The following is a 25,299-nucleotide window of genomic DNA, read 5'->3' on the forward strand; positions in this document are numbered from 1 at the left end:
ATCGAACAGCTGATATTCTTTTAGGTAAGTACGTTTCCGGCTTCCCTTTATCAGATTTTCACCCTTCGCCACTGTACCCCACTTGGTATAGTTACCTCACTTTGAAAATTGAAAATACAAATTTTTACACATTTTAATTTTTTGTGTGTGATGTAACCACAAATCCATAGTTTTCGGATTTATTCCTTTACTTGTGCTATACGGCCTACTTACCCGCCAAATTTTACGATTCTAGGTCAACGGGAAGTTCAAGTAGGTACCCTATAGGTTTTCTTGACAGACACGACAGACAGACGGACAGACAGACAGACGACGAAGTGATCCAATAAAGGTTCGTTTTTCCTTTTGAGGTACGGAACCGTAAAAATATTTAAAACTCTTTGTCACGCTGCCACGCGACGTCACATACTTACTCACTTCACAGTCTACATTTGACGCCTGCCAGTGTAGTTGAAGCATCGAGGTTTGGATACAAGTTTCAACTGTCGTGAACTGTGACCGCATCTAGTGGAACATTTATATCGCTGCATATTTCATACCTACGTGCCTCGTACCTGTAATACTATACCGCATGCTTCTGTTATGAAATTGGGTTACTCTTCACTTTTTATAATCCTTATTCTTAATGTCATAAAGGTTATATTTGCTTGTCTTAAAAGTTAAATTAGTAACATGAGCCGTTGAGTCAGTGAATTTGATGTTTTTGTTATAAAAAAATTATGGTTTGGTCTTGATTCTTGTGGTTTAGGTATGGAAATGCTTGGCAGAAATTAGTAGGTACATACGATATCTTTATTAGAGTAAAAATCTGGTAATTTGTTTGCGTGCATTGAAAACTGAAATGAATTTAAGGCAAACCTAATACCTACCTATACCTAATTAAAACCTAGGAAGTGTTCGTTAATTTTTATGATTTTAGTTTTTTTTTTGCGCTTGACAACGATTTCTACCACAAAGTTAGCAATTTTATCATAGGACGAAGCGCTGGTCAATTCTATGCTTCATAGTTTGGAACATCGGCGCAACTTGTTTATCGGTATTTTACAGGATAGGTATGTAATAAACTTTTATTTCAGGCATAAGTACACCCATAATTGTGTGTTAGTACAGAAATAATTCCTTAACCAAAATTATAATTATTAATATAATCGTGATTCATATTTTTTCACGGATCCGTAAAGTCCCGTATTCGGTTCGTATCCGTAATTCTTCGAAGTGGTCGTCATACAAATATGTACATTCGATTCGTATTTTTTTTTGAGGGATCCGTAAAATCACGGATGAGTGCACAAACGCCCTAAGACACTGAGACCACCGATTATCACCACTAACAAATTTCAGAATTTGTGTTATGTCGGTTGAGGTCAGACACTGTCTTTTTGCCTATATGAAGTAGCTATATGGTAGGTAGTTTAGTATGGTATAGTTATAGTATAGTGTCCAGTGGTTTTAAAAACAGCCATAAACGACAATGTAGACTAAAGTACTGAGGTGTACTCACGCTGAAACAAACCGCGAACCAGAGTACCTACCGACACATACCTACCACACCGTTAAAGCTGGGAACTCCATTTTAAAAATTGGAAAAACCGGACAGACTTTTTTTTATTCATTATAGGCGCACTCTTGACCACGATCACACCTGACGGGAAGTGATGATGTGGCCTAAGATGGGACGCGTTTGCCTAGAAGGTTTTTACACTTGCCCTACATTTATGTCCTGCCCGGTTACGTTTCTTTCATCAAAAGGTACAGTTACGCGCAGAACGTAATGTAAATCGACATTTTAGAAGGAGATAGCAGATTTGTAGAACGTTCATGTCTCTGTCGTTGAGACCGACAAAACGTCATATATAGCAATGAGTGACAGAGACAAGCTCTACAAAGCTGAAATGTCATTCTAAAGGCCGTTGTACATTTCTTTCTGCCGCGGACCTATTGTACCTACTTACTTCAAACTAAATATGATTTGTAATAACTACTGAGGTGTGTTCACTGAAACAAACCGCGAACCACAGATATAATACAAATCAATACTTATAATATTTACAATAAAAACAAATATGCTCAACCAGTTCAAGAAGCTGCAGCTGGATTCGATTCGAGTATATTATGTATCAAGTTTAGTACTTTAAAAAAAATTAAAAAATACTCACCTATCGAACTTTCGAAAATCAATAAGTTGAGATAACCACAACAAAAAGTGCAGCGCGCAAATGCAGCCAGTATTCTTGGCACCATTCCATGCGAGCATGATTTGTATAGTAATTAGATAAGGCTATAGCTTTAAGTTTTATTCTATTTTTCATTTTAAAAAAAGTTAAAAAATACGATGGGTTCCCAACGAGTCACACTCAATCGTGTCAAAGTGTTACTCGTTTGGAGCTCATAGAAATTTTTCTCCGAACGAGTAACACTGTTACTGGTTGCAACTTTTTTATCAATTGTAAGTCACATTGTAGCTTGAGTGTGACTCGATGGAATTTTTTTTTCGATGGATTCCTAACCGAGTCTCTCTGTTACACGATTGGGGTTGACTCGTTGGGGACCCATCAAGAATACAAAATCAGTAACTTGTTCTGTTTTCAATTGCAACAACAACCGAGTCGCGACAGAAGTAAAATCTAAAAAATCCGGAAATATTCAAAATTATTGAGAACCTACTATACAGCGAGACGCATCATTTCCATCTGAACGGACTAAGCATCCGGTTGAAGTTGCAGCCGTGGTACAATAATGCATACGAGTACAAATTGTCACACGTAGGTATGTGATACAGGTAGGTATTCATAGGAGTAGGTATGTGATATAGTTGTAATAGCTCAAACATTGTGAGTATTGTTTGCCGGTGATTTGTGAACCATCATCGGATAATCAACCTAAAAATTAAAAAAAACCTTCAGAGTTGAAGTAAAATGTCTTTCCGGCATCAGTTTTTCCCTCCACCTAGCCTACCTTCAAGTAAAGAGCCATCCATCTTATGGTGGCTGCATCATCATTTGCCAGTAGGTCTAATTGCAGCCAAGCGAGTCTATAAATTTAAAAAAAATGACGTAGAAATTTTAGTTTCAAAGTTACATAGCCTCAAAGACTTACATAAAAAACTATTACCCATGTGACCGTCAATGTACATATTTTTAGGGAAATCTGGCAAACGACAGACACAGATATTAGTTTCTAAAACATGTCTACTAAATTTATTGCGTTTGATTGGTTAGTATTCAAATCAGAAGTTTTGCAAAGATACACATAAACAATGTAATCTAGTTAGGTATGTACTTAACTTGTAAAATTAACTTATGTGTAAATCGAGCTTGATATTTGCTACATAATTCTGCTCAATACTCGCAAAAACCCTGTTAACTATCTAGGTATTTACGCCAAAGAACGTGGAAAAGTAAAGTATAAAAACATCTCGTTGAATCAAGACTATACAAAAAAAATTACACTTGTGGGTAGTTACGGACAGCCGAGGGAATGGCGATAATAACCAGTTGGCTCATTTGCATGTTAACTGTGGAAGGAGGCGGACGTGTTGCATCGTTAATGAGTAACATGTTGCGCTGTGGAAAAGGATTCCGATCGAGATGGTGATTTGAATGTTTACTACGTGCAAGTACATCTTGCTTTGAATGTAATTTCTTGGTTGTCAAATTGATTTGCAAAATGTTTTATGTTATAGTGACTATGGAAGGTTATTTCGAAAATTAATCATAATATCAACTAGGTTAGAAGAGGGTGAAAGAAGACGCCTAGTCGTATGCATTCATGGCCAAATATTTTGTCGAGTACTAAATTTTAAAAAGTTCGGATATAATGTTGAGACTAGGTTATGGCCGCGACTTCGTCCATGTGGACTACACAAATTTGAAACCCCTATTTAACCCCCTTGGGGTTGAATTTAAAAAAAAACCTTTCTTAGTAGATATCTACGTCATAATAGCTATCTGCAGTAAGAGCCAATAGCAAATAAAATGACGCATGCAAATTAGATGCAGGTAGGTACGTCAAAAATTATACTAACTGCACCATTAATTCATACTAAACCTAATCCAACCACATTACGTCTGAATATTTAAACAGGTGTTTAATACAGAAAGCGCGTACAAATTACGAGGTAAAGCATGAACCACACAGACCGCGGCACAGCGGACATTTTTAACAGATTTAATTGTACTGAGTTAGTTAAATAATGTAGGAAAAATAGCTATGTATGTATGCGTGGTATTTTTCTGACATACTTATATTATAGTAATAGGGTCTTGGACTGTAGTAATAAAATGACGTGATTTTTTGTATAGCGGCAGTTTATGGGGATAGAATCTATCCCCATAAATAGTGGTGTCAAATACTGTTAAACTTACATAATATAATATCAATAATTGTTATTAAAATTTATTGATAAATAAACACGTTAAAAATATAACACTGACTAAAAAAAAAAAACACGATACCTACCCCACTTGATTTCATCTTACTTTGAAAATTGAAAACACTACTTTCATGAACACATTTCAATTTATTTTTGGTGATGTAACCAAACGAGTCGCAGGGAGCCGCTGGATTCAGGCGCCGCAGGACCGTGACGTGTGGAGTGGAAGTCACTCCAAGAGACTTATGTCCAGCAGTGGACGTCTATCGGTTGATGATAATGATGATGATGATGATGATGACGTGACCAGAAATTACGGTTTTCAAATTTTCCCCCTTGCGTGTGCTATAAAACCTAGGTACCTACCTACCTGATAAATTCATGATTCAAGGTCCATGGGAAGTACCCTGTAGGTTTCTTGACAGACAGACAGACAGACGGACGCACAGACAGACGGACGGACGGACGCACAGACAGACGGACGGATGGACGCACAGACAGACGGACGGACGGACACACAGACAGACGGACGGACGGACGCACAGACAGACAGACGGACGGACAGACAACGAAGTGAGCAAAATAAACTACACCATCAAATTACCCGAAAAAATAAACTAGCAAAAAGTCTATGAACGCGCACTATCGTTAATCGAACAGTATCGGTAATAAACAGAAATAACAAAAATTTCGACTATTGTATTATTTATGTATCAAATCAAAGCATCAACAAAAATAACAAAATTATTTAACTTATTTATTAACACTTCGTAGGTATTCGATGGGAACAACAAAATCATTTGATATGCTAAATTTATCATCATATCGATGTGGTGCTATTTAACATTAGTTGACTTGTTATTTTTAACCATATTCAATGCATCGGTATTTTTAGCGCATGACGTAATCGGTCGCAATCGGTAGGTATAATGTCGTCGCGCGCGCGTTTTGCACCGCGCGCCCCCTTCGAAATTTAATTTCCTGGAATCTTCGCGCTACCTACTTAAGCACCTACTGCAGCTACTTAGAACGTAGGTATAGGTCCTAACTCCTAACTATAATAATTTGTATTTTTTGATTTAATAATATTTTTTTATTTAAAATTGTTAAGTTTTAGTATCGCAGTTAATCAACAAACTTTAATATGTGTTAAATTAACAGGTTAATAAATAAATTGGTCACCTCTAGGATAGAATTCATTATTAAAGAGAATGATTTAAAAAAATCATGATTTTTATTAATTTTTCAAAGAATTAGTGCTTGCGAAAAGGAATAGCACTGGATTTGGACCTGTTAATTTGGTTTGGTTTGGAGATTGTGTGCAAGAGAATCGGCCCGATTATTAGTTGTTTTGAGTTTTTGTATAGTTTAGTTGTTTGTTTATATTACAGTAGTTTGTTTATATTGTGTCGCCCTAGTTGTCGCGCTCAGCTGTGGATAGTGTAGTGTATTACATATTTGCCAATTTTGCTAGATTTAAGTCGTAGTTTTAACTTTTAATATGAAATTGTTTACTGTTCCAAATAAAATGAAATAAAATAATAAAATAATTAATTATTATCGTCACGCTGTACCAAAAGCCTTTTTCACCTTCCGTATAGGCGTGACATTCATGTTAAAAAAATCACATCATTTTATTACTACAGTCCAAGACTCTATTGAGATCAGGAGAACGTCACTACAAATCATACACGCCCGTTCCTGACAGTCTACGAGTACCATACATTCGTCTCGCTTTGTATCTGTTCAATCCTTGATTGAAGGAGAGGGAGGGAGAGGAGGGGAGGGTTTATCAAAATGATTCCAAGCTTCGCGGATAAACAGCGGATACGAATGCAAGAGGCGATTCCATTGCGTGCGACGATCGGCCCTTAATTTGCATCCTAACAGCTCGCCGGTCTTCTAGCGGGTGCCCATTAGACGATGCGATATCGTGTACGATATCATATTAGTCAAATCAAATCAAATCAAATGGTTTATTCAAAATAGGTAATAAATTACACTTTTTGAAAGTCAGCATTTGTAAGATGATATAGTGCTGATAATTTTTACTAAAGTCTGAAATGGCAGTTCGCTATCTAGAAAGGAGTAGGTATAACAGTTTATTATAAACTAGATAATGCCCGTGACTTCGTCCGCGTAGATTTAGGTTTTTAAAATCCCGTGGGAAGTCTCTAATTTTCGTGGACAAAAGTAGCCTATGTCCTTCCCCGGGATGCAAGCTATATCTGCACCAAATTTCGTTAAAATCAGTTGAATGGATGGGTCGTGAAAGGCTAGCAGACAGACAGACACACTTTCGCATTTATGATATTAAGTATGGATTAGCGACACAACACAACCTACATAATCCACGAAACCAAAATGCGTCGGTAGCACTACTAAAGTTATAATTTTCTTTGTTCAGATTTCTTTTGTGTAAGTCACGAGATCTCCATGTTTATTTTAAATGGGCGTCTGCTTCTGATGATTAGCTATATAGTTAGTTGCTAGGTTATCGTGCTGCGATGTCAGATCGGCTAATGTAAAGAGCACTGCACTTGCTTCTTCGTTTACACATACATTAAACTTCTCAAGTCAAATACTTTGTAAACGACTTCGCATGTCTCGGGACAAGGGTTTACTGTCGACACTGGCAGGCATCTGTTTCTTTAACTACCTCACTTATTTACCTACTAGCTGATGCCCACGATTTCGTCTGCGTGGATTTAGGTTTTAAAAAAACTTTGATTTTCCGGGATAAAAAGTAGCCTATGTCACTCTCCAGGTCTTTAACTATACTTACTCATCCAAACAATCACGTCGATTCGTTGCTCCGTTGCGACGTGATTGAAGGACAAACCAACATCTTACTATACTTTCTCTGCTGCAGTAGCTGAATCTTCCCAAACATCAGCGCGAATCGATCATGAATCCATATCCATACTAATATTATAATTGCGAAAGTGTGTCTGTCTGTCTGCTAGCTTATCACGGCTCACCCGTTTAACCGATTTTGATGAAATTTGGTACAGAGGTAGCTTGCATCCCGGGGAAGGACAGGCTGCTTTTGATCCCGGAAAATCAAAGAGTTTCCACGGGATTTTTAAAAACCTACATCCACGCGTACGAAGTCCCGGGCATCAGCTAGTTGTTACATAAACGATGTATTAGCGATATGTATAGAGACGAATTGATGTACTAAAGTACTTAGTACACCATCCAGTGTCACTGTTATCAGTGAACGATGCTAATGCGTGTAAACCATTACCAGTCATTAGGTTACTTCATGTAGTTACATCGCTGCATAAACGTTCTCACTTCAACATGGTACTAACATGTGATAAGGGTTATCTAGTGTTTAGACTCTTTACAGTAACTAACTAGTTAGTCTAATTGACCTTTTATCCGTACTAATATTATAAATACGAAAGTGTGTCTGTCCCTCTGCCTGTCTGCTAGCTTTTCACTGCCTAACAGTTTAACCGATTTTGATGAAATTTGGTACAGACTTAGCTTACACCCCGAGGATGGCCTCGGGGTGTAAGCTAACTCTGTACAACATAGGCCACTTTTAGTCCCGGAAAACCTTAGAGTTCCCACGGGATTCTTAAAGCCCTATCCGTTACACTGATTTACATGAAATTTGGCACAGAGGTACGTTACTTGCGTCTTGTAAATTGACACAGGCGTTCCCACGAGTTTTTTAAAAACCTAAATCCACGCGGACGAAGTCGCGGGCATCATCAAGTTTGTTATCTCTCATAGTGTAAAATAAAGTCGCTTCCCGCTGTCTGTATGCATGAACGCGTAGATCTTTTAAACCACGCAACGGATTTTAATGCGGTTTTCACTAATAGATAGAGTGATTCAAGGCGAAGGTTTATAGGTATAGTTTAATATTGGTTTGTGTTAATAATTTGTTGCAAAATGACGATATGTGAACAAAATGTCGGAAGAAATCAAGCTTCCATCGAAAATTAACAAATATTACGCGCAACAAAACTAGACGGAGGCGGCAGTGGTCGCATTTATAATATTAGTATGGAAGTGACACTACATAAGTATCTACACTGTCACCCATGCGAAGCTGGGGCGGGTCGCTAGTATATTATATAACCGATAACCGATTGGAACTATTCTAACTTGTGCTTATTCATCATCTCATCTAAATCGCTGGCAAACTACTTAGCATGTGTCTCCTTTTAGCAAAAGAAGGGTTTAGACATAGTCCACCACGCTGGCCTAGTGCAGATTGATTGGCAGACTTCATACACCTTTGAGAGAGTTCTCTCTGGCAAGCAGGATTCTTCACGATGTTTTCCTTCACCGTACTAATTAATTTATATTTGAGTAGGTCAATAATTAAAACCGGCCAAGTGCGAATCTGGCTCGCGCAATGAGGGTTCCGTACTACAGTCGTATATTTTCGACATTTTGCCCGATAATTCAAAAACTATGATACATAAAAATAAATAAAAATCTGTTTTAGAATGTACAGGTGAAGACCTTTCATTTATGATACCCTACTTGATATAGTCACTCAATTCGAAAGTTGAAAATACTAATTATTAGTTCATGACCACAATTTAATTTTTTTGTGTGATCTAACCCTAAATTCACGGTTTTCAGATTTTTCCCCAAATGTGAGCTATAAGATCTACCTACCTGCCATATTTCATGATTCTAGGTCAACGGGAAGTACCCTGTAGGTTTCTTGACAGACAGACAGACAGACAACAAAGTGATCCTATAAGGGTTCCGTTTTTCCTTTTGAGGTACGGAACCCTAAAACCTAATAGTATTTCAGTATTGCACTTTTATTATGTACATAAAACTCATCCAATTTATCTGTCTGAGAGGTATTTTAAAAGTTTCTCGTGCAAACGAATTAGCTCGTAAATTTTATATTTGTAAAAGAATTTTGGACTAACGCCAGATTCGAGTTTTTTAAAGTTTCCTTAACTAATTATTTCATTAAAATGTTTGTGATTAGCAGTAGGTATACGAGAAGATAGCTGTTTGATTTTAATTAATTCACTTATTGTTGAAGAGAGAAGATTTAATTACTTAATTCATTTTATTTATTTTATTTTGTTTATTTTAAAGTAATCAACAGCGTAAATACATAATTAGTATTTAAATTTAAATCTAGGTATAACAGAAGGCCAAAAGAGATTACTTAAAATTATAATTAAAACTATTTTAACAGAATAGATTTAGAATAAATGTAGGTATATACAATAATAAAATTACAACAGTGTGTGTATGCTTGTGTGTGTGTGTGTGTGTGTGTGTATGTGTGTGTGTGTGTGTAAGTGGGAGTGTGTGATAATAATGTGTGTTAACAATACGACAGACATACGATTGAAATTGGCATAATCCATACTAATATTATAAATGGGAAAGTGTGTCTGTCTGTCTGTCTGCTCGCCTTTCACGGCCCATCCGTTCAACTGATTTTGGCGAAATTTGGTACAGCGATAGCTTGCATCCCGGGGAAGGACATAGGGCTTTTTTTATACCGGAAAGAGTTCCCACGGGATTTTAAAAACATGAATTCACGCAGGCGAAGTCGCGGGCATCATCTAGTTAAATATAATACCCGAGTTTGAGACCGCGCTACTCATAGAGGCATTAATGCACTGCTTACCCAAGAAATATTTACCATAGTTGAAATAGCTCAATCCTCATTGTACTTTATATCTTGTCTGTAGGTACCCTAGCTAACTACTGCTGAAGAGGCTATTACACCTTCCTAAATTTAGACTAATTGCAATATGTGTTACACTGCTCTGAAGTTAGTAACAAAATCATTTAGTCGTCTAAATTTTGGAAGGTGTACCTAATAACCCCTTTACCCTGCCTCTAAATCCTATGCTCGCCACTGATCTTAAATATAGACCACTTCACTCTGTAGGTGTGCGATGTGCTTCAGGTACCTTTTTTTTTATATACACAGGAAATGCCTGACGCATACCCCCCCGTCAGGGGAAACAGAGGGGTTATGTGAGGCTTGCACTCACTAAAACCTGTGTTCTTTTTAATAAAATAAAATACAATAAAATAAAAAAATCTTTTTTATTCGAATAAACTTTTACAAGTACTTACGAATAGTTCCCAAGGGATTTTTAAAAACCTAATTCCACGCGGACGAAGTCGCGGGCATCAGCTAGTAACATAATAAACAAAGCTGAGTTCGAGAATCGAGATCTTACAAAAAAGACTCTGTACCTCGAATTCTCTCCGTAGTTGTGCGTTGTGCCTTACTTGATTTGAAAGTTCGCACGCTATAAAGCCTCGTACCTATTTGAAATCGTAAAATTGTCTGTAAAGATAACTTTAAAACAAAAGCCAGCTGGTTGAATTGACCACTCCTGCAAACGGAATGGTTTCGCATGGCCAATCGTAAAAAACACCATAAAAGTTACTGGGACTCCATTACAGCGCAGTCAAAGTATCACCATTTACTGTTTAGTGCTTTGAGGTAATATCTTATTTATGGACGCTAAATAGACAGATGCGTTTACACGTACACTCTATGGATAACATAAGATAACTTTTATATTGCTTGCACGGTGAAGAAAAACAACGCGAGGAAACATGCATGCCTGAGAGTTCTCCATAATGCTCTCAAAGGTGTTAAGTCTACTAATCCGTAACTGGGCAGCGTGGTGGACATAGCCGAAACGCTAAAAATTCTGAGAGGAAATATTTGAAATCGTAAAAATTGAATCGACTCGTCGCGGTCGCTATAGTACCCTTATTATAATACCCTTATTATAAATGCGAAAGTGGATTTGTTTGTTGGTTTGTACTTCAATCACGTCGCAACGGTACAACGGATTGACGTGATTTTTTGCAAGGGTATAAATAAAGACCTGGAGAGTGACATAGGCTACTTTTTATCCCGGAAAATCAAAGAGTTCTTGATTTGAAAGTTCGCACGCTATAAAGCCTCGTACCTATTTGAAATCGTAAAATCGTCTGTAAAGATAACTTTAAAACAAAAGCCAGCTGGTTGAATTGACCACTCCTGCAAACGCAATGGTTTCGCATGGCCAATCGTAAAAAACACCATAAAAGTTACTGGGACTCCATTACAGCGCAGTCAAAGTATCACCATTTAGTGTTTAGTGCTTCGAGGTAATATCTTATTTATGGACGCTAAATAGACAGATGCGTTTACATGGACATATAACTTTAGATAACTTTTGTAACATACTAGCTTATGCTCGTGACTTCGTCGACTATTTCACCCCCTTAGGGGTTGAATTTTCAAAAATCCTTTCTATATAATCGTTTACGTCATAATAGCTATCTGCATGCCAAATTTTAGCCCGATCCGTCCAGTAGTTTGAGCTGTGCGTTGATAGATCAGTCAGTCACCTTTTCCTTTTATATATTTAGATTAGGATCACCCTGGCGCAGTGGTGAGCGGTCTTGTAAGTGGGAGGTCGCAGGTTCGTTTCCCGGCAGGGGCAATTTGGGAATTCTTAATTTCTAAATTTTCTTTGATCTGTTCTGGTGGGAGTCTACGATGGATTTGAAATAAATAGTTTTGGATCTCAAAATAACATGGTGAGTTTTAATATTGTGCGTACAAACTTACATATATTCATCGTACAGAACCCTCTTCACCCGAGTTCATCTCGCACTTGTCTGGTTTTACCCCACCAACCTCTCAATCAACGATACTGTGAAGAAACTATAGGTTGCCTGCACAGACCACCACATAATATACACGTCTAATAGTCGGACACCCTCGATCCCCAAGCTGAGGCATAAAAGTTGGCCCACGCCTGTACCCGTAGTATAAGATTTTACGTCTCACCAAACGTTGCTAGAATTCGAGAGTCGAAACACAATAACATCAAAGTAATATGGACCTAAAGTGCCTTGTATTGAAGTCAAATATTCAATGCCACTGATTTTAATTTCGCAATGTTTCCGCTTCGAGCGCTGGCTGTAGAAGTGTAGACAAACTTGAGCTTTAAAACAAGGCATTTAAGATCCAGTTTACTGTAACGCGGAAGTATTTCGACTCTCGAATTTGGTTTGGTTTGGTGAGACGTAAAATCTTATACTGCGGGTACTGTTCGGTACCCTAATTCCGCACATTGTCTTGATTACGTAACTTTAGAATTCACCAATCACAACAAAGAATTCTTCCCTGTCCCCGCCAACATTTTACGATTTTGTTTTCATACAAAACCTTGTATGTGCGTACTCTTGAGGTTGAATTATCTGTGGTTGCGTGTAATGGACTTTCTTAGTAGGTAGATATGCTAATCGCATAACATACAGTTACAGTTGACCTCCTACTTCAATACTAAACAGTCAACCCTATTGTTTATAAAGTGGCCATCTAACATTCACATCATCCCCATCAGCATAGATCTAACATTTGATATACAAAAGTGTTGCGATAGGTATTAATGATAGACCTAAGACCATGCTTATGGCGCAGACTAAATCAGAAAATAGACGGTGCCCTGGCTGACAAATGTGTTCATAAAGTAAAGCTGGTTGTTACGTAGCTTTGTATCCTGAGAGCTTTCAAAGTCAGTTCGAACCGGCGATAGCCTTGACATAAAAGTATCATAAGTGGCATAAGTTGTCCTACGTAAAAAAATAAATTATCAGTTCATTTCAGTGTAGGTTTCTGACTGTCCTGTCCAAACTGTAACTTTGTACAGTCACCAAATAATACACATGACATATGCCACACCATAAAAAATAGTAAAAATTAGCAGACGTATTATATTAGCAAACGAACCTGTTTTGTTTTCATTAAATTATTTTAAGCCAGATACACTGTTGTGTTGGCCTGAAAAATTCAGTTCTACCATGGGCGCAATAACTTTCATCTTTAGATATTAAGGTATACCTACATTTTTATATGGCTTCGTTTGTATACATCAAAGCATGGAACAAGAAGCATACCAAATTAGATTGCTGAGTCCTGACACTGCACGATTGTATGGCTATATCCCTTACTATCTATTATTTTCCTATAGTCTTTGTCCTCCGATACATTGCATTGGTTTTGTTATGCTAATAATGCATTCGTCGTTTTGGCAAACGCGTCCTTTGAATTCAATGCACTTGGCAAACTTTGACGTAAAGTTTTGTAAAGTTATCTAGGTTTTACTATTTCTTCTTTATTTATCATCATCATCTTGACGACTTCCATGGTGCAGTACTGAGCTCCGTGTCTTATTACTGGTCGCTTTGCGGCACGGCTTTGCCGGTAGGGTGGTAACTAGCCACGGCCGAAGCTTCCCACCAGACCAGACCAGAGATTTAGAAATTATAAAATTTCAAACCCCTGCCGGGAATCGATCCTGGGACCTCTCACTAATAAGACCACTGCGCCAGGGAGGTCGTCAACGTTGTGTGTCCATCGTTTGATTTATTACGACAGTAAGACGATGTCATCTTTCTTTGTATGAACTTCGATCCTAGAGACTAGATTAGCTAGATTAGCAAAGCAAGACTTGTTCAGAGGCAAAGCGGAACTCTATGTGCAATGTGTAAGACCTAGACGACCCTAAAAAGGACATCCATTAACACTGTATTTGCATTTACGTTAGCAAACTGTTTGCTTATGTTTTATTGCACTCTAATGATGAGTGTCATTATACTATAACTAGCTTACGCCCGCGACTTTGTCCGCGTGGAATACACAAATTTCGAAACCCTATTTTACCCCCTAGGGCTTGGATTTTCAAAAATCCTTTCTTAGCGGATGTCTACGTCATAATAGCTAACATGCCTCAACCCGATCCGTCCAATAATTTGAGCTGTGCGTTGATAGATCAGTCAGTCAGTCAGTCACCTTTTCCTTTTATACATCATATAGATATATAGCTGATGTCCGCGTGGTTTTACGTTTTTAAAAATCCCGTGGAAGCTTTTTAATTTTCGAGATATTGCGGGCATCGTCGAGTAAATTATAAATGTGAAAAAAGCAAAACTAAATCCTGATACAATATTTAGATTATAGGTATACTAGTATCTCGCTTTTTTACCTTTATATACTTAATTAGATATTACAATATTATATAGTTATCATAAAGATTAGGTCTAGTTTTTAAATACATTTGCTTAATAAATTATAAAACATATATGAGAAGCATTTTCATGATTTGCTAATGTCTTAAAATTCAATGAATTTTATGGTTTAATGTTTAGATCATAAAGTTTATAATTGCCCAAAGACAGACAACAGGTGTTACGCAATCTAAATTTTATTAACTTTACGGCTAATAAATTCTAATGTGGTTCGTAAACTCGGGATAATATTGTAATTAGAGCTAGTACTTAATATTATAAAAGTTCATTATAAAAAATTACATGACGTAAACTTGTCTTAATTCCAATTACTCAAATATTTTTAAGCTAGATGATTTAGGTTTTAAAAATCCCGTGGGAACTCTTTAATTTTCAAAAGTAGCCGATGTCCTTCCTCGGGATGCAATCTATCTCTTTACCAAAATTCATCAAAATCGGTTTAACGGATGGGCCGTGTAAAGGTAGCAGACAGACAGACATACAGATGATTTAACTCCTAGAGTACGCATATACAAGGTTTTGCATGAAAACAAACATTGGCGGGGGACAGGGGAGAATGCTTTGTTGCTATTGGTGGACTTAAAAGTCACGTAATCAAAACAATGTGCGGAATGAGGGTACCGAACGGGCGTGGGCCGACTTTTATGCTAAGCAAGTGCCTAAGCTTGGCGAGCGGGGGCATTCGGATATTAGGCGTCTATAGGTGGTGGTCTGTGGTCTGAGCAAAGTCAAAGTACGCTCTATAGATCTCAGCCTCTAGTCTATTTGATGTTGGTCTTTTACTGTTACACTATTTAGCGTACCCCTCCATCATAGTCCTCCCCCAATCATTATGGCTTCGTATTTAAACACAGCTCACTTGGCATGCATAACTCGCGCGTGCGTGCCAGCCACATTATTCATATGACACCTCGTACATACCGGTATGACAAACGCATTCAATGCGCTTTATGATTGATAGTGTAATAGTCTTTAACCGATTGCGAAAGGAGAGGTCATCAATTTGTAGATCCAATTTCGAATAAAACTATTTTAATAATCCATAGTTAAGTCTTATTATTTATAATACTAGCGTATGCCTGCGACTTCGTCCTCAATTTTCAAACCCCTATTTCACTCCCTTAGGGGTTGAATTTTCAAAAATCCTTTCTTAGCAGAATGTCTACGTCATAATAGCTATCTGCATGCCAAGTTTCAGCCCGATCCGTCCGTCCAGCAGTTTGAGCTGTGCGTTGCTAGATCAGTCAGTCAGTCAGAGCTATTCCTTTTCTATTTAGATAATAATTATTATCGAACTATATCAACGTCACTTCGAACCCTGTTATAGGAGTAAGTGACTGTTTATTTATAACCTTTTTACGCATTATTTATACAAATCAGTGGTTTATCTTAATCTGCGGTTAAATTATACCTACTAATTTTTGTAATTACGTTACTTCAAATTTACTGTTTGCTATCGCGAAATGACACAACTCGTATATCTGTAAATAGAGGGGTGTGGTGATAATGATTTGTCCCGTTTTGATAATTTCACGATTTGTTACTTCAGGTACCTAAGTAGTTACTTTAGATTTAAACCATAAACACATTTTTACTGTACCTTTGTTTTCTTACTGACTAATTAGTTCCTTTTTATATTATCATGATCAACCCATGGTTGGTTCACTACAGAGCACTAGTCTGCTTTCAGAATGAGAAGAGTTTTGGCGCCTTTGAGAACATTATGGAAAACTCTCATAGTCATGCGGATTTCCTCACGATGTTTTTCTTCACTGGATATATAATCAGTTTAAATGTATATAACTCCGAAAAGGTAGAGGTGCGTGTTCAGGATCGAAGCCCCGATCTCCGATAAGAAGGCGGATGTTTTAACCACTAGGCTATCATAGCTTCTTATAAACTTAATTCACACTTTCTACAATACATTCCTTTCATACATTCTTTAAACATTAAAAAATCTCAATGTTACTTGATACAGTAACATGATAAGGCCAGTCAAGGCTGTTGATATCTCGCTTAGTTTTATGGAAAACACATGAAACAGCGCATTTTTGTTGCACCTCCGATTCTCATAATGAGTATATTTAAAGTCAGTACTAATCTTCACTAGTAGCTCTTATTGACAGCTATTTGATTTGCTTCCTGGCGCGTATTCACACGTGTTCAGAATTTTAAGTATGCAGTAGGCAGTATCTGGAGAAGTTGGATTGTTCACGTTATTCATGTTATTTGTATTACTTTATTTACCTTTGATATTTACTTGCTGTATTTTTTTTCCCTTCAATCAATCAATCGGCCTGTTTGCGTCCACTGCCAAGAGCCTTCCCAAGATTGTGCCACCACACACGGTCCGCCTTTCTCATCCAACCACTTCCCGCTACCTGCCTGAGGTCGTCCCACAATGCTGGTACGCGTATCTCCAGAACACCAATAATATAATCCAATACGTTTTTTCAAATGAACTTTGTATATTGTATTTTTCATGTATTTTGTATTCTACCTACGTTTTCGTTACAAGTAATTGTTGGAGATAAGTCCTGTTATTTTTAGCTTCCATCACTTGACTTAGTATTTGCTTGAATTGCCTCAAAGCCAATACGTAATTTGGTATCCCGCGGGGGGTTTCTTAGCTCTTGGCTCTGGGCCAGCTGCTGACGAGTGCTCGACAACCCACTTGACCTGGAATACGCACCGCACAGTTTGTGGCGAATTACGACGGAATTTTAAGGTTTTCATGCTGTATAGTCACTTGAGTTTTGTTACAGCCTAATTAGCTTAGATTTTGTTTTATTTTTAAAGTGATATACTGCTTTTAAAAATTGTATACCTTAATTTAATTAAGTTTGGTCATTTCTGAGCGTTATTTTTACCTCTGTACAATTAATTTGTAATTTGATATAGCAGAAGACCTGATCTTTGGTGATTTTGAAAATGATTTTCTGATCCGTTACGACCTGCATTAGATAAATTTTCGTTCGTAATTTCATTCATGTGGAATTTAGTTATAGAAAGAAGTTACATACAAACTCTCAAGTTTTTAGACTCAACGTGGTTTGATATGTTTTCTGTTCCTACATTTATATTTTAGTTTCTCAGTTTCTCCTGTCATAATATATTTGTTATATTACTACTAAATACTTATACTTATAAATGAAATACATTGTATTAATATAATCTTTTCTCTCTTTCCAGATTAAATCTTAGGCGAAATCAAACGGAAGACCTCAACCTTAGCATTTTAAGTTCAACCTGACAAAAGTTATCTGTGATCTCATTAAGTTAGTTTTAGTTAACAAAACAATCAGTGCGCGACGCAAATAGAAACGATTGAATAGCAAATGTTGGTAACCATCCGGCTCGAAGGACCATTTTGAGTAGAGAGAGAGAGAGATTAAAATGACTGCCGCAATTTAGTACTCGGTCATGGATGACAGATAGTATGTGTTGAAGGATGGGATAATGGAAGTTGGGGCGGTCGGGTCTTGAAAATGCCGCATGCGCACTCGAGTTCTGCTGCGAGCTCGGGCGGCGACGACCTGGGCTCCACGGACGAGGTCAAAGTATTTAAGGACGAAGGAGACGGGGAGGACGAGAAGAGAAGTTCGGAGAATTTGTTGGAGGAGAAGTCTAGTCTTATCGATTGGACGGAGAGTGAGGTGAGTTCTTTTGGCCTTTTCTACTGAATGATGGAATGCATTGATATTAGAGATTTATGATGGAATGTCAAATTGGCATAAACTGAACATTTGAAAAACTTTGAACAATTTAAACTTCATACTTTTAGTCATGTCTTGAATAAATTTGAAGGAGGTTTGGCAAAGTTGTTGTTGTTGTTAATGTTACTCAACAACAAGTTTGCTCAAACCTCTTCCTTCAACCTAAACATTCAATTTGTGAATGTTTGACTCATCGTCATATGTGACAAATCTTATAACCTGTTTTGTTGACTTCATGTTCGCACTGCAGAAAATCGTGTTAATTCCTTCGCCTAGCCTCTGAAAATCAAAGGACTCCCAGAAGGCTTACGCTTAGGATTTCCACATTTTATCTTGAAAAAAAAAGCAAGGAGTTTCTGTGGGATATTCAAAACATAAAAATCGCAGACATTTTCTAGTAAGAACCAGGACATTAATTATTATGATAATTTGACCTTATTCAGCTTTAAACGTTACAAAGGTGAACTCAAAGACGGACGCTGGTCAATTTATTTTCCTTTCAAATAAGTAAGTCGGTACTTGCATAACGGAAACGAATAACAGTGTAACTTACAAATTCCATTAAAATAACTTTTTTTATTGCGATCGCAGCGCAATAGTTTGATAATGAGTGTTTCGGTTAAGTAACCATCACAAAAGTTTTCACATGCGTGAAGAATCGATTGCTATGGAACTAAGTGGGTGTAATCATTTGAACAAAGTTAAAGCTAATTCACAAATTAGTATGAATAAGTTAAATTTGAATTCGATAATCTATGAATATACACTTTATTCCCTTTATTTTAATCATATATTCAGACATCTCGATAATAAATTACATGGATTACTAACGGCTCCTTACTTATGCTTCGCCTTGATAAATGTGGTCTTATCTCACCGATTAATTACATTATATACAAAGTCTTTCTGACAGTGCCTAGTCATCAACTTGAATTAGTACTGCGAATCACATTTGTTTAGGTCCAATAAAATAAATAAATGCTCATCATATTATATTATGCATTAGCTAAGTCAGCAGTAAATTATATAAACTTCTTTTTATTCACAGCTAATAGTTACCAGTCAACTCCGTTATGTTTCATTAGTTTTGTCACCTTTTTTCGTGCAAAATTCCTCATCCTGAAAGTTTGTTATAGGAGTGTTGTAATATGTGACTTAGGTAACTACAAATAAATTGTAAAGATATGTACCTAATAAATAGTACCTTAAACAGCCAAGACCTATGATTCACCGATTAAATTCACGTTATAGGTGGTCTTACCATAAACTACCGTCATAGGACAATTTAATGGTTTACAACATGTTTTAAACTTTCACAAACTACCATTTTGAGAGAATAATAAAGAATTATTTCACGCGGCGCTTCAATTTTTGAATTGTCACCCATCATTTTTATTATACAGGCTAATATAGCTTCTATATCTATAATGCTAAATACTAAAATATCGTGCTCTACAATTGCGTGAGATTTGTATTGTGGTTCGTCGGGTTGGTTGTAGTGATCAGCAGGTGCCAATTTCAGGTAGATCTCTATTGACATATTCTTTGCATTAAAACACAATTGTATTAAATCTGATAACAATATATTGAAATGCAGTCGGCACATCCTGTTTCTACTCCGTTTTAAGTGGAGTCACATTGGTGACATCTATTGGAAAAGCTACTTTATCATCTACAGTGTTAGGGTTATTTTTAATCCAAGAAGAATTTTGAACACGTTTGCTTGTACTATTTATATTTTTTGAAATTCTATCGAAATTCAACGAAATGTTCAAATGTTTGGGCTTATTCATGTCCGCCCACTCACTCTTTATGCCACTATTTGAACCAGTTTTTTCATCAGTAGCTTCACACGGATAAATTAGTCATCTTTACGGCGCAACTTGTTCCCGTTGATGAGCATTTACCGTCAAGAATTTTGATAAAACACCGTTTACGACTGCATCGAATTTTTATACGCTCCAAGTGTCGGTCGTTTTAATATTCATAAGGAGAAGCGGTTAGTGACCTCGTTATGTCCAATTCTACGCGTAGATAACATCGTAACTGTTAGTTCTAATGATTAAACCATTCAATTAGTAGTAAAACGGCCACAAATAATGGAGATAACATCGCGTAACCCGTAGACGGACCGCCGAAAATCGCAAATTGTCCGTAAAAACAAACAAATCAACCACAATAACCGAAACTAACAGCACCCAAAATACTTATTGTTAACAAAAAAAACTATAGAGAAAAAAGTCACAGGTACGTTTCCGAAAATTTATGTAAAATATTGTATTCCAGCCGACATAAATTACGTAGTCATTGTATTATTTCCGAAAACTCTATTATTCGCTAGGAGGGGGCGCGAACACAATGCATGTCTACCTGCATTCAGGTATTTCTTATAATAAACACGGACTCCCACTGCTTTTGTCGACGAATTTACCTGTCGACCCCGAGAGGCGAGGGAGTGCAAACATTCCGTGGACACCTACAAACGAACTCTTGTATGAATCTGCTGTCTTTATTACCCCAACCCAAATTTTAAGTTCAAAGACCGAGACGGAGCATCCCATCAGATCTCTAGAATCCAAAAGCATTACAGTCACGGATCGTATAAATATTGGATTATACTTAGGTGCAATTCCGCTTTGTATGTCATAATGGCATCGATTATCGTACGTGATGCCATTACAATACGTTTTGTACGTACAATTTTCTTTTGAGTTTCGATTTCTTTTAGATTACGATTTTCGACGGCTCGTGATTTGGATTCGAGCCGTGTCGGCGTTTTTACGCCTGCTTGATTTTCGGAAATGTTTTCACAACAACGGGGCTGATTTTATTATGCTGTTTGTTTGTACAAACAAGAGTGCTTATGTCCCGCCATATTGCTCGATATATACGCTTTTGATTTAAAAACATTACTGCCAGTGCCATTGTGTATTGCATGGGTTGTTTTTCGCTTTTGATCGTCAATTAAAGCGTTCAGTTCCGGAATTCCCTAATCTTCAAATGATTCTAGAATATTTCGGTTACATGGTCACACGGTGTGGCCTATTCAATTGACGACTTTAATTTTGAATATTATATGAGATTTCATGCCATGTTGATCACCTGTTTGGGAGTACAGTGCAATATATTTCTTAAAATGTCTTTGGCTTGCGGTTTATGGTAATAATAGCATGAGAATAAGTGAGTGTACAAAATCGCTTCTAGCGGCATCCTCAATTCATCCATCTTTACCAGCAAACAAACTTTTACAGATTCTCTCCCTTTATTTTGGTAAGTTTTTGTGATTTTGGCAAAAATAAAGGGTAAGAATCTTGAAAAGTTTGTGATTAATGCTAAAGTGGATTTTAAGGACATTGAGGACGAAGCTTTAGAGCCTCGTATTCTTTTGCTCTCATAACAATATAGGGAGTGCAAACTGAATAGAAAGAACAAAAGAAAATACATTTATTTGTTGTTTGTGTTACAGATAAAAACAAAATATACAAATGTAACGTTTTCATCTGTGACACCACCCCAAATGGACGCTCAGCATAATGTCTTGCATCATATGCGTTAACACGCATAAAATGCAGGACGCTGATTCTCAGCCGTGACCCGGGCATATTCAGATATAACATAGCATGTTTTAGATTAGTATCTTTTAGTTAGTATTTAACATTAGACATAGTTTATTAATTACTAATTACATTATTTATTCTTGCTTTAAACCTTAACACTTGGACATAAAATCACATAGCATGTTCAAAAGGAACATCGTAAGTTGAATAGGTTACGAGTTACGACCCTTAGTAATGAGGTGAGGATTATGAGTAATGATGCAGAAAGAGATCAACTTATGTCACAAATCCTTTTAAATCGTCCACAGCTAAGATATGTTCGTCTAGCAAAGAATGTGAAGATGTCTTTTCACAAAAAGCTAATGACTTAGCTATTTCCTCTGCGGTTATGGTTTGCCCATAAATAATGATTGGATGTGTCCGGTACTACTTACCACGTATAGACATAAATTATTACTTGTTTTAAGTCTGTATTAGGTAGAGATGAGTGCGTAACTTCATATTTAATTGATGAAAGATTCATCGGCTCGAAGATTTATAGTATTATTGTATTCCTATTCTACAACACGAATAAAACTACATTGCCTCGTAACCGATTTCTTCTTGCTTGTGATAGCTGAGTCATCATTATCTTACGAATTATCTACCTACTTACAAGTTCATATCATTTTACTTTCCCTCTTTCTAAAGACCGATGTACATTACTTTCGGCCGCGTACTGTATTTCTTTTTATGCAATTTAAATTGGAACATCTCGTAAATCGATAGAAACTCAAGCAACTCGGTTCCACCAATAACTACTCGCTCATTTCCCGTCTATATTTAGCGGACAAGCGTTCTCTTGTCTGATGCCATCCGTTTCCGTCCGCCATACTGGCCTTAACTGAAACTGACGTGCTTGAGGGTGATACTTTTTATTTCTCTCCACTCTCAAGTTACTTTTCGAAGTCTCAAAATACATCTCAGTTACAAATGAAATGAACGTCTCAAGTTATGTTTTCGACGTAAGCTCTACTTGTACACATGAAGGTTAATAATATGTTCTAAAATATAATATGCCCGCGACTGCGTCGTGCGACACGTGGATTCAAATTTTCAAAAATCCCGTGGGAACTATTTAATCCTCCGGGATAAAAGTAGCATATATGTCCTTCTCCGGGATGTAAGCTAACTCTGTACCAAATTTCATCAAAATCTGTTGAATTGTTGGGCCGTGAAAATCTAGCAGACAGACAGACACACTTCCGCGTATATTATATTAGTAGGTATGGTATGGATTATCAACAGAAGCTATATAATATGTACCTACCAAGCTGGTGCGAACACGACAATTTAACGCTCGTTAATAGCAAGTAATCGTGATAAAGAAGACAATAAACTGAATCAGTCCACATTAAAGATGGCGGCCGAAAGCGGGAAGCCAGTAAGCAATAAATACTAATTAACCAAATGTGCTCGCAAGGCTGAATTAATATCAGGATTTGCAGCTAAACAGCTCTTAACGAACGCTTTCGTATTATAAATTAAACTTCTCGTACGTATGTATTAAAAATAAAACTAGTTTTATTAAGAGTAGTAGTCGTTAGTATTAAAAGTTTTATTCTTATTTGAATACTAGCTTATGCTCGCGACTTCGTCCGCGTGGACTATACTTTCAAACCCCTATTCCACCCCCATATTCATAGAGGTTAAATGTTCAAAAGTACTTTATATAAATAGCTATCTGCATGAAAAATTTCAGCTCGATCCGTCCAGTAATTTGAGCTAGGTGGACCTTATTCCTTGTCTACATCACACCTAATGGTAACTTTAATGCATGCAGTTCCTCGATGTGTCCTTTACCGTTCAAGCATGTGATATTTAATTATAGCCAGCTAAGATAACTTGTATTCAATCATATTAAATGAATAATTATAAAAGGAGAAGTCCTATCTCACTCACTGACTAACTTATCAACGCCCAGTCGGTCCACTTTGAGTCTCTTCTCAGAATGTGAAGAGTTCGGCAATGGTCTACTCTGGCCAAGTGAAATAGGCAGACTGCACACCTTTGAGAACATTTTGGAGAACTCTCAGGGACGCAAGGTTCCTCACGATATTTTCCTTCGTGATGAAACAAGTGAAGTTAACACGCACATACATAACTCCGAAAAATAACCTTACTTACCATCAAATATAATATATAATAGCGATAAACAAACAATCCACATACCGGCACAGTCTAAATAAATCAGTCTTCGTAATCGAAAAAGAAATTACAATAGAACGATTAAAAATTACAAATCCTGTCATCAGTCCCACAGTTTTATCGGCGTGTACCTAATTGTTTGTAATTAATTACCCTGAATCAATGATATTAGAAGAAAAAGAGGTAGATAGGTTACTTATATCAAATTCGATGTTTACAAATGGCACGCTGCGTCAGCGCCGAAAGACTCAACACACATAAACGCATATATAGTATTTTAACCTCACACAACAGAGAGTAAAGGACGGTGAACTAATAACCTCAGCTTCAGTTGCGCACGAAAAAGAGACGGTTATATTTTGCACTACCTCGTCCTGCACAGAAGAGTGGAAGAAGGACGGATATATGCCTAATAATGCGAGCGTAAAAGAGACGGGACGAGACGGTAAACTAGAAACTCCAAAGAAAAAAAAAACAGTAAAGTCTTTTCGGCTAATGCCGATTTATGCCTACACTGTAGTTGTATAGTAAAATAAAAACCTTATACTGTGGTATTTAATATATTACGAACTAGCTTTTTCCCGCGGTTCCGCTCGTTTTTAGGGTTCCGTGCCCAACGGGACCCTATTATTAGTAATAGGGTCCCGTTGGGCACGGCCTCCGCTGTCTGTACGTCCATCTGTCAGCGGGCTGTATCTCGTAAGCCGTAATAAGTAGACAGTTGAAATTTTCACAGAATGTATTTCTATTGCCGCTTTAACAAAAATAATAAAAATTAAATTAAATTAAATCCTTCCCTAAAACAGGAAATATGCACACTATTTGAATTGTCAATACTCAGAAGAGACCTATCTGTTTATTTTATATTCTTTGATCGGAAACTTTAAAATACGTACAACGATAACTTGATACGTACTTATGGCATGTGACATAAGGTCGAAATTGCAATGAGTTGCATTTTACACGAACGTGCACGAGTTTGTTATTGTTAAATAAGTGAAAAATACGAATTATATAAAAGAAATAGTTTTACTTACGAATGAAATGTGATTCCTTGACTTTTGGAAACCTTGCTTGTGTAGTTTGTGCAGAATCTCATCACACACGACGGCATTTTCGGTTGTTTTGGGAGACGAAAACAAAATACACATTACTATCAACGACGTCTTCGATAGAGCGACGACAGCGGGCGACTGAGCTCAGGTTTGCTAATTAGCTTAGTTTTAACGTGCCACTTGCGGTCCGCGTATAACGTATCTACCTATTTTCTTCTAATATCATTGCCCTGAATACATTATCTAATCTGCCGTGCTGCAATTGGACGACTGAGAAATACTTACATGTTAAAATACGAGTAAATGTTTCGACGTAATTAGTGTAAAGTAAAATATCCGATAAAAATGTAAATACG

The 25,299-nt window shown here is 37.0% G+C and overlaps 1 protein-coding gene across 8 annotated transcripts in view; it reads left to right on the forward strand.

Annotated features, from left to right (window-relative positions):
- pan (transcription factor pangolin) overlaps positions 1-25,299 on the forward strand; it is a 252,257-nt gene that overhangs the window by 25,224 nt on the left and 201,734 nt on the right. For all 8 annotated transcript variants that reach the window (XM_069506594.1, XM_069506596.1, XM_069506597.1 and 5 more), the window contains exon 2: positions 17,621-18,084. In XM_069506594.1, the coding sequence (XP_069362695.1) occupies positions 17,917-18,084 (168 nt within the window). In that variant the 5' untranslated portion in view covers positions 17,621-17,916. The remainder of the gene's footprint in view (positions 1-17,620; positions 18,085-25,299) is intronic.

Source organism: Maniola hyperantus, chromosome 23, assembly GCF_902806685.2.
Source record: "Maniola hyperantus chromosome 23, iAphHyp1.2, whole genome shotgun sequence".
Classification (NCBI taxonomy): Eukaryota; Metazoa; Arthropoda; class Insecta; order Lepidoptera; family Nymphalidae; genus Maniola; species Maniola hyperantus.